Below are 12,888 nucleotides of genomic sequence, written 5' to 3'. Positions count from 1 at the left end.
CATTCTATCTCTATCCCCTTCCCTTGCCCCCACCCCTAATCCTATATACCTGATGTTGTTTAAACGGTTCAGTTCTGATCACCCCATCCTCTGATGGAGAGGCTTCCTTAATCATTTTGCAACCACCAAAGTAATGAATGATAGAGGCAAAGGTTATTAATACATGCTAAAACTTTCTTATTAAAAGGTGGTTGGGGAATAGGGTATGCGCATTAGCTTCCTGGTGAATATGGGACCAGGCGCCCACCAGGACCATTCAGAGGCCAGGAGAAGAACTGCAGGCTTAAAAAAAATCAATATTAGATGTGGCTCTAGCATCTAATGAATGACTGAGTGTGCACTGGCTTGCTTGCTACAAGCCAACTTCCCGCTACACCCTTTAAAAAGACTTTCTCTTGACTTTAAACCCTCTGTAGAAACTCAGGAACTGCTGCTTTTTTGAAGTCTCCAGAAGACTTGACATCCTGTCTTGATATCACTTTACAGAGTGTCTCACCTCCAATCAGAGCGTTCATCCTGTATGTCAACCCTAAATTCAGGTTTTACTAACCCCAGTGTGGCTCTTAAAACTCTTTTGCCAGGGGCAGAGTCTCTTTAACTGCAGTCAGATCATGGAGAGCATTTTCCAGCAGGATCACTGTCTGTACCAACCAATCATTTAATACCTGCTCACAATCAGAGCCCAAAGAACTGATGTTAAAAAAAGTTCAGAACCAGTACATTTCCACTCTGATAAATTCAAATCAATTCAACATGAAAAACAGGCATGGGAACATAGTTAAACCATGATTAGGGTAAGGAGCAGTTTTGATCCTGGCTTCTTTGAGCATCTCCAGGCACATCGGTGACCTCCCTAGGCTCCTGCCTGTGATGCGGGGCCAGGGTATTGCAAAGATAAAAGGAGAGGATGAAGTCGGATGGCAAAAAAAAGGGTAAGAATACAGCGTCTTTGACAAGGAGCTAATAAAAGAAGCAGAGCTCCTACTTCAGAAAAAGGAAAGAAGGTAAGAAAACCGCAGAAGTCAAATTTGGCAGGCAAAAGGGGTCCACACCAGTGGTCTCACAGTTGGCCTTTCAGGAGTCAACTGGACATATTAGCAGAGGCAGTGTTCCGGAGGGGAACGCTCATGAACTCTGAGTAAGGACTGCTTAGGCTTAAATCCTAGCTATTACCACTTCCTAACTCCAGAATCTAGAAAAAGCTGTCTAACCTCTATGAGCCTCAGTTTCCTCATCTGCAAAGTAGGTTCAATAAAAGCCACCTTTGAGGCTCAGGAAACACAGCTCAAAGCAGCATAGCTTGGATGTGGACCCTGGACTGTCTTGACTTGAAAAACACAGGGGTAACCTACAATATGCCTACTGGAATGAAGACCTCTCCATCTCTTAAATGAAAGACATGTATGATGAGATGTGAATGATGAGATGAATATGGCCCTGAGCATGCAGGTAGAAAGGTAAACATGGGAATCCTAAAATCCTCACAGGATAGAAGACACCGAGTGGCTTCAGAGTTAGACTCTATTTTACAAACTGTGGACCAGGAGTCGAGTTGGAATGGTAGAAAGGAGAACCAGCAAGGTGGGCTTAGTTACAGGCAGGCTGCAGGGAGAGGAGAAGAGGCTCTGCTGGTGACTGAAGAGCAAACAGGGCTCTGGTCAGGGATCCCAGGTGCTGGCGCTCAGATCATCAGGTCTAGGGGATCAGTATGATGTAGTTCAAGAGCGACTTATACACACACACACACACACACACACACACACACACACTCTCTCTCTCTCTCTCTCACACAGCAGCGGAGTTCCCCCACAGGGCCTATCTGTAACCTAAGTCCCAAACTGCTGGGAAGGAGAGTTTGGCCTTCTGAACAAGGTTGCACTAATGAGCCACAGTGAAGGCTGCGGGCCTGGATCAGATGGTGGGGAAAGGAGAGTCACCATTTTGGTGTGGTAGCAAAAGTCCCAGCACTGTTAGGTACAGGCCAGGGCTGTTTCACTGGATGATGAGGCAGGAGCTCCAAGGGAGCCTAATGGAGCATTCAGAGCTGGCCAAAGAGGAAGAGGCTGCACTCAGGAGCCATGAGTGAGCTCCTCATCCCTGGAGGTGATCGAGCACAGGCTGGCCCACCCCTTGCAGGGTTATCACAGGGAATTCCAGCCTCAGGTGCATGGCTGGGCCCTCTCACTGCATGGGCCCCTTTCAACCTGAGATTCCCAGAGTTGTGGACAATGTGCCATGGTGAGCAGGGCTTTAACATGGTTTTCTGTAAGAAAAGCAGTTCTGGGGTCCAGGTCAGTGCAGATGTCAAGGGAAGGATGTGGTGATGTGTGCAGATGTGCAGACCTGCCCTCTAAAACAGCATCTCCAGAAGGAAGCATTCAGGGGAACGGTCCCTAAGGCAAGGCATCTGAGGGACAGTGGGGGGCTCAGCAAGGCAGCTGAGGCTTAGGACTGGAACCAGGACTTGAGGACACGGTGAAGACCAAGGCACCAAGTTAGCCTCACCGAGAAGTCCAGGGGAGGGTGTGAACTGCACTGAGCTGTGTCGAGAAAAGACTGAACAGGCCGGAGATAAAAAGGCCACCAGAGCGCCTAGAAGGGAAAAACCAGAAAGGACCAGGGAAAACTGCTCCCTGATAGCCAGAGAAGACGACTCACTCAGTCGATACTTCCTCATATTTCTCCCTTCGAAAAGGTGGAAATATGAACAGTTTAAGGAAGTCAGTCCATGCTGTTCTGGGAAAACGGAAAAGTACACGAAACAGAGAAAGTAACTGACATGGCCTGGCTTGGGGGTAATTTAGGAATTGTTGCATCTCACCGCAGAGCTACTCCCCGTGACTTCTGAGAGACTGGGAAAATGAGAGGAAAAGTTTCTGAGTTCTGGTAAAACCACAAATGTTTTTCAAAAAACAGAAGGACCCTAAACACTGCAGGCCAGTCAGCTTCGTGTGAGCACCTGTGAAGGCGAGAAAATGAACTTCGTTCGGTCAACCCACCACAGTGAGTGTGCCACGAGTGCCCAGTGACAGGCTGACATCCCTGCCACGTACACGACAGGAGGCAGAGCCAGGGACAATCCCCTTTCATGTCTTCACATGCAAGCCGTTTAACCCACAACATCAAAGAGCGAAGAAGAATTCAATGGAAAGAAGGTTGTATTACAAACGACTTTTCGCATTGGGCTGTGTTCCAGAAAGTAGATAAACCCTGAGAAGATGGCTCATCAGGCCAGGAGAGAAGGAGGCAGCCTTTTGGTCTTGCTGTTGTCAAGGCCCCCCGAGCCCACTTTATCCAGAGTGGACAGTTCCACTTCTTCAGCCCAGTGAAAGGACACTGTATTTTCTCAGTAGCCACAAAGTAATAACAACCCAAGCGTCCATCAACAGATGAATTAAACAAAAGATGCTGTATAACTGCAGCGGCATGTTCCTGAATCACAAAAGGCAGGAGTGGCTGAACATGGGGGAGGGAGGCTGTGGCCTTGAGGAAGGAGGGTCAGTGGAGAGGCAGGGAACCAGCATTAAGCCCTGTGAGGAAGCCTATCGGATGCTACAACATGACAAACTGGCGAAGCACGTGGCTTAGCGGGCTGTGCTTCTCACAGACATGCCCGATGGCTCTGGCTGACCTTGCCCCTCTCTGGGCATCCACCACTGTGCCTGCCAGGGAGGTGAACCACACCAGATATTCCTAAGGTCCGTTCCAGTTCTGATGGAAGACATGGTGCTCACTGCATTAGAGGGAGTTACGGCAAGGCTGCAGCTTCCAAAGGGCCCCAGTGCCCACTCCAAGGGCTTGGCTCCCAGTGAGTGTCAGGGAGGAGTTGAGAGGCTCAGCAGATGTGGAAGAGGCACAGATCTGCCCCAGGGATGAGTGATTCTTTGGGGCCAGGCTGATGCGTCAGGAAATTCTGAAACCACTGGTGAAGAAACTGAGGGAAAAGCACTGATGGGCAGGGCGAACAGGAACCTGAGTGTTTTCTACTACAGACCAGAATGACCCGGGGCCAGGTCACATCGAGGGTCACAGCCTGGACAGGGAACACAGCGCACCTAAGAGATACGGGAGAAAAACTCAGAATGGGAGCCACATTTCTGTTCCAGGACTCGCACTGCTAACACCAGCTGGCTGTGTGGCCCAGTCGGAAACGCCGAATTACTCTGGGGCCACACTCCTCATCTATGTTCGGGAATGCTTGAAATCCGTCATCTCTGAGATCCCCTCCACGGAAAATTCCAGAGCACATGGGAACACCAAAGCGAGTACCAAGAGAGACCTCCTCCACATTCATTCTCTCAGCAAATGTTCACTGGGCCACTGGGCATTGCTCTGTGCCAGGCCTGGTGCTAGGTGCCCTCCTGCCTTCTGCACAACATGAACAGGAGCAGCAGCCACAGCATCTTCCGGGTGCAAAGATTTGTGAAGGGCAAGTTAAAGCAGCCAGTGAAGAACAGGCTCCCAGTGACCATCTCCCTGCCTCCAGGCGAGCGTACTGCCAAAGCCAATGGAGAGGTGTGGCCAGCACCAGGCACTCTCCCACCCCATGCCAAGCACAATACTTGGACCCCTTCACATTTCAGGCCCCTGGGTAGGGCTCCCACCAGGGCGGAGACAAGCGGGAAGAAGGTGGCTGCAACCCAGCTGTCAGCTACACTCACCTTTACGCAGGAGTAGATCACAGACACAAACACCACCAAGGTCAGCAGCAGGAAACAGGTCAGGTAGAAGCTGAGCATGAATATGGAGCTGGAGGGAGAGAGGAGAGGAGGGAGAAGCCAGGCTCAGGTGGCAGGGCTGCAGCTTCTGGGGGGCCTGCCTGGCAATCAAGCCACTGGTCCCCCGTGCCCTTCCTCACAGCTGCAGAGGGCCTGAGCTCCAAAATCCAGAGAGGAAACTTGAAGTTGCTCCATCTCCCCTAATCTACTGCCCAGCCTTTTGCACTGACTCCCTGACAAGGGCCTACAGGGCCTGGCAGGTGGACTCTGGAGCCCCCCCCATAACAGTATGGCTCCCTCCCCTTCTGGTAGGGACAGCAGCTCACAGGGAGCTGAATGGAGAACCAGGTGACACCTGATAGGTATTCTGCATAATTCTTAGCTACTCACTGACATGTTTCACTTAGCTTGGAAGAACCACCCCGTTGTTCCCTCCAAGTCATCGCTCACAGCTCCACAACTGTGATGGCTCAAAACTGACTGGACCAGTGGCCTTCATTTCTAGAAATGCCTTTGTTGGCAGCCCAGCCAGCCACTCTGAGAAGCAGGGGTGACTGTCTCTTCAGAAGGGCAGAACCTCTATACCCCGCCCCCTTTCCACAGCCAGGTCCCACAACAAGTCCTGCAGTGTTTGCTCCTCTAATCCCAGACCGTTCAACAAGAACACGGCTAGGATTTCCCTCTGCCCCTCCTTTCAGATGCAGATCACAGGTGACCTCCACGGCCACCTTCAGACAAAAGCGCTGCAAGTGACTTTCCATCCAGAACTTCCCATTGGCCCTCCTGATGCAGGGGCTGGCCTGGGGACAACAGCCCACGATAGCACCAGGTGGCCTTTCAAGGGAGGAAGAGTGGCCTGGCGATGCCAGGTATTGTTATGGGGTTAAAAGCCAGTGGGGAGCATGAGAGGCAGGTGAATACCTCCAGGGAGGACTCCAGCAGCTCTTTGTTCCAGGCCCCCACAGAAGCGGCACTTAGCTGCCTTCAACAAATGGAACAAGGGAAACAAATTCTCTTCAGAGGAAAAGAAAGATCTTAAAAGTGGCTTTTAAGGCTTTCCTACAGAGGAAGCAGCTAGAGAATAGCCTCTGCCAATAGGAGCTGTGGCCAGAGGTGGGAATAAAGCCGCTGCAGGCAGGGCAGGTAACTGGGATGACCCAGCCTCCAAGCCGTGCTGCAGAGACGGAAAAGCAGCAGAGGCAGGACTGTGCACTCAAGCTACAGGGACTGTCAGTCGCAATGGGAGCAAAAACCCAGGTTGCTTCTTTGTTGTTGTTGTCGGGTTTTTTTGAGACAGAGTCTCGCCCTGTTGCCCAGGCTGGAGTGCAGTGGTATGATCTCGGCTCACATCAATCTCCGCCTCCCAGGTTCAAGTGGTTCTCCCACCTCAGCCTCCTGAGTAGCTGGGATTACAGGCGTGAGCCACCACGCCCCGCTGATTTTTGCATTTTTAGTAGAGACAAGGTTTCGCTGCATTGGCCAGGTTGGTCTCAAACTCCTGGTCTCAAGTGATTCGCCTGCCTCGGCCTCCCAAAGTGCTGGGATTACAAGCGTGAGCCACCGTGCCCAGCCTCCAGGTTGCTTCTTGATACCTGTGGCTCCACATCACTACAGAAAGATGGTTTCTTGTGCCAACAAGAACCCCAGCTCTACACAGTCTCAGTGCAGGGGTCAACCAGGGTGGAGCTGGCTGCCAGTGCCTGGTTCTCACCTGTGGCATCCAACAGAGTGATGGCAGATACAAATATAAGGGTGATCTTCTCATTCTTTTAATAATGTCAATAAAAATAAAACCCATGTTGACATCAGGTACCTCTGGCTATGGTACGCGGAGAAGGAGACATCACCACTTCAGTGGGAGCCCTGTCAAAATGCAGGCCCCCAATCTAATCATGGAAAAACATCAGACACACCCAAATTGAAACTACAAATGAATTGGCCAGCACTCCTCAAAAGCGCCAAGGTCAGGAAAGACAAGCAAAAGCTGAAGAACTACCACGGGGGGATGGGTCGGAGGACATGAATCAATGACATGCAACGTGGGATCCTGCACTGGCTCCTGGAACACACACTGGACAGTGAGGGGAAAATGATGAATCAGAATAAGGTCAGTAGATGAGTTAACAGTATCGTTTCAGTGTTAATTGCCCGGTTTTGATCATTATGCTACAGTTACAGAAGCTGTCAACACTCGGGGAAACTGGATGCAGGCTGCACAGAATCCCTCTCGACTCCTTTTGTAACTTCTCAAACCGGTGATTTCAACATGAAAAACAGAAGGTACTGGCTTCGGGGACTCTTTAGATTAAGCGAGGCTTAGATGATACAACCAAATGCAAGCAGTGGATTTTGAGTGGATCCTGGCTACAAATAAACTAGAAGCAGAAGACATTTTTGGGGACAGTTTGGGAAATTTGAATATAGATACGGGGAATTGCTGTTAATTTTTTTGGTATGAAGTATTGTAGTTAAGGAGAAAAATGTCCTTAAAATAGGTGTATATTGAGGTTTTCAGGAGTAAAATGTCTATGCCTGAATTTACTTTTAAAAATCAGAATAAAAACAGATGAAACAAACAATGCAAAATATTAACAGTTGTTCTATCTAGGGGATGGGTACTGATTAGATTAATACTTTTCTGTGCATTTGAGGAATTACATAATAAAAAGTAAAAATATGTATTTCTACATAGACGTGTGTGTGTGTGTGTCTGTGTGTATAGTTGTGTGTGCAAGGGTGTACATACATAAGGCAATGATGTTTCTCTTCCAGGCGAGACTCTTATGCAAATGACAATTTTACAAACACCTCGTTTCCAAAAGCCCACTGCACACTTCAAAATACTCCCCACAGAAGCCACAGGCCTTCTCGGCAACACAGCCAGTCGTCAGAAGAGTTCAGAAACACCTCTTTGAAATACTTTCAGAACCTGAAATCCATTCTTAGAAATATCCAAGTAGTAGAAAACCTCCATCTTTTGAAGATTTTTCTTTTTCAAGAACCAAAGGTCACACAGAAAGCATCCAGGGAATACTTGGGGTGACTCAATTGTTAGTGTAGAGTGGGCTAATGGGACAAGACAATTAAGTGATAAAAAGGCATTTCTTGACCAGCCTCGGTGGCTCACGCCTGTAATCGTAGCACTTTGGGAGGCGGATGTGGGCAGAATCCCTGAGCTCAGGAGTTTCAGACCAGCCTGGGCAACATGGTGAAACTCCACCTTTACTAAAATATAAAAAATAGCTGGGCGTGGCGGTGGGTGCCTGTAGTCCCAGCTACTCAGGAGGCTGAGGCAGGAGAATTGCTTGAACTCGGGAGGTAGAAGTTGCAGTGACCAAGATCGTGCCACTGCACTCCAGCCTGGGCAACAGAGTGAGACTCTGTCTTCAACAAAAGAAAAAAGAGGCATCTCTCATGCAGCTGAGCAGCACCTGGTGAAAAGTCACCCACCCTGGAATGAGCACATCACCTTCCCGCCCAGAGAGGTCAGACCCCTGGCTTCATATCCCACTGAAGGCACACTTCTGTCCCTGCCTAAGCAAGAGCAGGCCAGACTCCCTGCTCTGTTCTCCTAAATGACCATCCCCCCTCCCACCCCTGGAATCCCCTGTGGCCAGAGGAAGGAGCCCAAGAAGGATGCGGATACTCACTGGGGCACGATGGTGATCTGGACAAAGCAGATGAAGAGGAAGACGAGCGAGGCACATGCCACATAGGCACCAAATCGGTCGTCCACCTGCTTGGAGTACTGAGAGGAGACGGGCAGGGTGAGAGGGGCCAAGGCACCTGGCCCAGCCCACTGCAGGCCTGTCAATCCCACACACTCAGGGCAGCCGCTCAGGGCTGGTCACCTGGGCAGCCCACTCCCACAATAGGAAAGACCTGAGAACCAGAGCCAGACTTAGACCCCGGGAAACCAGTCCAGATCACCAGAAGGTGGTGCCTTTGGGGAGGGCAGTTGAGAGGGAACTGAAACCTTCTGCAGGTGGGTCATCTTCAGAGTAATCCATAATGATCATGGCTGTACATGACTGCATGCCATCTACATGCTAGGAAACATGCCAGGTGTCTACAGGCATCATCCGGCATCCCCACAACAGCCCGGGAAGTCGGCATAGAACTGCTGTCATTTCTCCTTCAGAGATGAGCAAGCTGGGCCCCAGAGAGCTCACAAGACTTGTCCCATCACATCTGAGGCTCCCAGCCCCAGCTTCTCCCATGACACCAACCAGCCACACTGATGGAGGTTGGGCTGGCACAGTCACCCCAAATAACACCCAAGTGAGGTCCATATGCTGCTGGTCCCTTTCCACAGCTTCACCCTGCTAATTCAGTTTGTTTGCCTGGCTTAACACTAACAAGCATACCACAAGTCCATTTTAACTGAACTCTGGGGAGATGCTGCCACACAGTGCAAACACAACTGACTGGACCAGGGTCTGGCTCCAGCTCTGTCACCACTTCACTGGGTGGCCAAAAGCAAATCCCCCAACTACTCTGGGCTTTAGCCTTCTCATTCACAATGAGATGCAACAGAGAGATCCTGACTACCCCTGCCAGCTGTAACGCCTTGAGGTCCCAAGTGTGACAAAGCAGTTGGGCTGTCCATTGACAATGATAATAGCATTAATGCAAACAGCAACTATCGTGCACTGAACACCAACTGTGTGGCAGATTCTGTTTTATACATACAAACATCGGCCAGGCACAGTGGCTCATGCGGATCACCTGAGGTCAGGAGTTCAACACCAGCCTGGCCAACAAGGTAAAACCTTGTCTCTACTAAAAATACAAAAATTAGCCCGGAGTGGTGGCAGGTGCCTATAATCCCAGCTACATGGGAAGCTGAGGCAGGAGAATCACTGGACCTGGTGGGAGGAGGTTGCAGTGAGCAGAGATAAAGCCACTGCACATTGCACTCCAGCCAGGCCAACAGAGCGAACTCCATCTCAAAAGAAAAAAGCAAAACAAAACAGGAAAAAAAAAAAATCATTTCATCCTCACTATGACCCTATGAAGTGGGAATGTTAACTGTCCCCATTTTCCAGATAAGAAAATTAAGGCACGGAGAGGTTAAGATTTATCCCTTCCAGCCACGGAAGTCTCCCTAGCACCCTCATCTCCCTAGGTAGCAACGCATCAGAGCTGGGGAAAGTGAGGCCACCCCTTCCGCAGGCAGTGCTGGGGGCAGGAGGGAGCTGTCCTGTTTCCTTGCCCTCCTCCTCCTGGTCCTGGTTTGGCGTAGGGGTCTCCTTCCCACCCAGGGTTTGGCGTAGGGGTCTCCTTCCCACCCAGGGTGCTGTACCTTCTTCTCTAAGTCAGGCTCCCTGAAGGTCAAGAGGAACTTGCGGACATGCTCAGACCGCAGCCTATCGATGCTCCTGGCATCAATGGCGCGGCCCAGAAACTCATCCACTTCATCCTCAGGGTTTGCACTCTCCTGGGCATTCCTGGGGAGCAAAAGTCACGGGCATGAGACAGGCTGACCACAGGGGCACCAGCAGAGCCTGGCTCTTCCGTCCACCCATATTCTCAGAGAGGCCCGGCAGCCGTCCACCATCAGCTCAATCAGGGCGGCGGGAGCTGAGACTGAGACCAGAAGCCTAAGTCATGCTCTTAATAACTGCACAGATGAACAGAAAATTGCCCGAGTCTGGGACCTGGACCTTCAGGCTGAAGGGCCTTGTTGGCAATAGGCTTTTCTGACTCTTTTAACATATTATGTTGGCATAACAATGTGAGCTACCATTGATGGTTTAATTAGACTTAACAGCTAAGGGGCTCTGCTCTTTACCCTCTAGCTCTGCTATCTTCCTGAAAAGAAGGTCGAGATTGGCAGCGAGAGTCTCTGCCATTTTCTGCCACGGGGACTGTGGCCCACCTGGTTTCTTTCACCAGGCTCAGGGCATGCTTGAGAAGCAGGTTTCATAGACTTGAGTGCTGACCTTCAACACCCTGTTTCTCGGGGTGGAACCCAGTCCCGGAGTGGAATTTCTGCCAGTCCTGAGAACCAGAAGTGAGGAGGGAGAAGAGGGCATTGCCTCGGGGCACTGGATGCTAGGCGCTGCTGACCAGTGGGTAAGGTCTGCACTTTCCTGAAGGAGCCGTGTGTGTGCACACATGCACGTGCGTGTCACAGAGATAAAATGGGCAATGCTGAGGCCCGGTCCTCCTGCTGGGTGGCCTGGGCTCCTGGGTTGCCCTGGCCTGTCTGGGGCTGCTGCTGACCACCTGGCGGCTAGGGTGGGCTCCATTCACTCTCAGCTAAGACTGCAAGAGGGGTCATTTTCCATGGGGGCTGGGGAAACCGAGTAATAAGGTGGATTGGGAGCTATCCCCCAGACCCAAGGAGCAGGAATAAGGAAGGGCATATTACTCACTTGTCCTTGGGGTCTTCAAAGCCCTAAAAGAGAAGGATAGAGAGAGAAAGAGAAGAGAATGAGAACGGAGAGAACTGAAAGCTTAAGGGCTTCTACAAGGCTGCAGCTCATCTCCTCTGAGGACTGACACTCAGCAGCTCCTTCCTTCCTTCCTTCACTTGGAGAATACAGCTGGGTTCTCCCTAAGAGGCAGGTGATGCGCTAGACACTGGGAATGCCCCGATATTTCACTTCATCCACAGACACAATCCATGTGTCTAAGCTCTCCCTGTCCCCACAATGGACTCCTTTCCCAAAGCTCTCCTCGCCTTCCTCCTGCACCCTGGGCTCAGAGGGTCCCCTCTCAGTCCTGCCTCTTACTCAGATGGAAATCAGGAATTGCTGGGATGTACAATCTCTGTCACATGTACACATTCATGCACACCCACCTCCTCATGTACCTCACACTGAGCACACAAAATCTCCAAGAATTCGCACATTTTGCCCTTAGAAAAACTGTACTCTAGTTACCTGCAACAGCTGTCTGGTATCTGAGAATCACTCCATTCTTGTAGGGCCAGGGTTGGTTGGGGACTCAGAGGGTAAGGACCCCACCTGCCACAGATTTGACTACTGTTCTATCAGAGGTGAGAGTGGGAAGGGCCCTTGCTGGTTGTCAAACTCAAAGTGCTCTTTATGAATTCCGCAAAGGGAGAGATGCGTGTTGAGGTCGTACCAGTGGCAGAATGGAGGCTTCCCCACCTTGGGGAGGGGTGGAATCTCAGAGGTGGTGTGGGAGGTGACAAGCAGCCTCAGGACATGCTGTTTAGATCAGCCTTGGGATGCCAGGACAAGGACAGAGGATGCCCCTTCCCTGACAGAATGGAGCACTCTGCTGGGCAAACAGAGTTTGGCAAACACTGGGTGAGCCTGAAATCCAAATGAACACACCGCTTTTCATTCCCCTAAAAACATGTTATGAAAATTCAAAAAGAGGGATTTACATTCCTCTCCATGAGCCAGGGCCACCAGGCACTAAAACAGACATGGAGTCTTCACAGCACAGAGGCGTAGCCCCCAGTTGAGGGGTCCTGGGAGCCTCAGTGGCTCTGGGGTCATCTCCAAGTGACTATGGGCTCTGAGCTCCTCCTGGACTGCCAGCACAGCCCTGGATGGCCTGACAGTTGTCTGCCCAGGCAAGCTGCACCCTTCTTGTGCTCTGAGAATGGCCAGGCCCTCCAGGCTGCACAGTGGTCCCACATCACCATCCCAGCCTTGGGCTGAAAGAGTAGATGCCACTCAAGTGAGTGCTCCTTTGGGGCGGGGACAGGGCAGGCCCGTGTCTGATGCTCCCAGGATCCCTTGGAGCACAGGCATGGCTGGGCAGCAGAGAGATGGACAGACAACCTCTCTGCGGAAGACCCCCTGCGTGGGACTGGCCCTCTCACTTCCATCCCAGGAGCCAGCAAAACTTTTACTATGGAACCGAGAACAACTGAGCTACATTACAAGTATGACGGCCTCTATAATTCAAAAATAGACCGAAATGTGAATAAGCCTGTTCTGACCTTTCCTGATGCTCCCCTTGGTCCTCTGTGGAGGCTGGTGCTGGGGACCCATATTTTTCTTCCTGAGCTCAGTGGGGGGCTAGGACCATCCTAACCATACTGCTTGCCTTGTTGGTGTGGAGAGCTCAGAGCCAGGTGGGCATGGTGAATTGGCAACAGTACAGAAAACACACTGGTTCACATGGTGGGGGGGGCCATTAAGAACAACGGAGCAGACTGGGCTCAGATCTTGTCACCTGCTTA

At 51.0% G+C, this 12,888-nt stretch overlaps 1 protein-coding gene across 4 annotated transcripts in view; it reads right to left on the bottom strand.

The window, feature by feature from the left end:
• The window catches only part of ADCY5 (adenylate cyclase 5), a 160,561-nt gene that overhangs the window by 23,463 nt on the left and 124,210 nt on the right, over positions 1-12,888 (bottom strand). For all 4 annotated transcript variants that reach the window (XM_003941664.4, XM_074404232.1, XM_074404233.1 and 1 more), the window contains exons 9-12: positions 11,099-11,121; positions 10,024-10,168; positions 8,369-8,466; positions 4,662-4,749 (exon numbers count right to left, since the gene is read on the bottom strand). In XM_003941664.4, coding sequence (XP_003941713.3) covers positions 4,662-4,749; positions 8,369-8,466; positions 10,024-10,168; positions 11,099-11,121 — 354 coding nt within the window. The remainder of the gene's footprint in view (positions 1-4,661; positions 4,750-8,368; positions 8,467-10,023; positions 10,169-11,098; positions 11,122-12,888) is intronic.

This window comes from Saimiri boliviensis, chromosome 8 (genome assembly GCF_048565385.1).
Source record: "Saimiri boliviensis isolate mSaiBol1 chromosome 8, mSaiBol1.pri, whole genome shotgun sequence".
NCBI classification, from domain to species: Eukaryota; Metazoa; Chordata; class Mammalia; order Primates; family Cebidae; genus Saimiri; species Saimiri boliviensis.
This window is presented reverse-complemented; position numbering and strand designations above follow the sequence as displayed.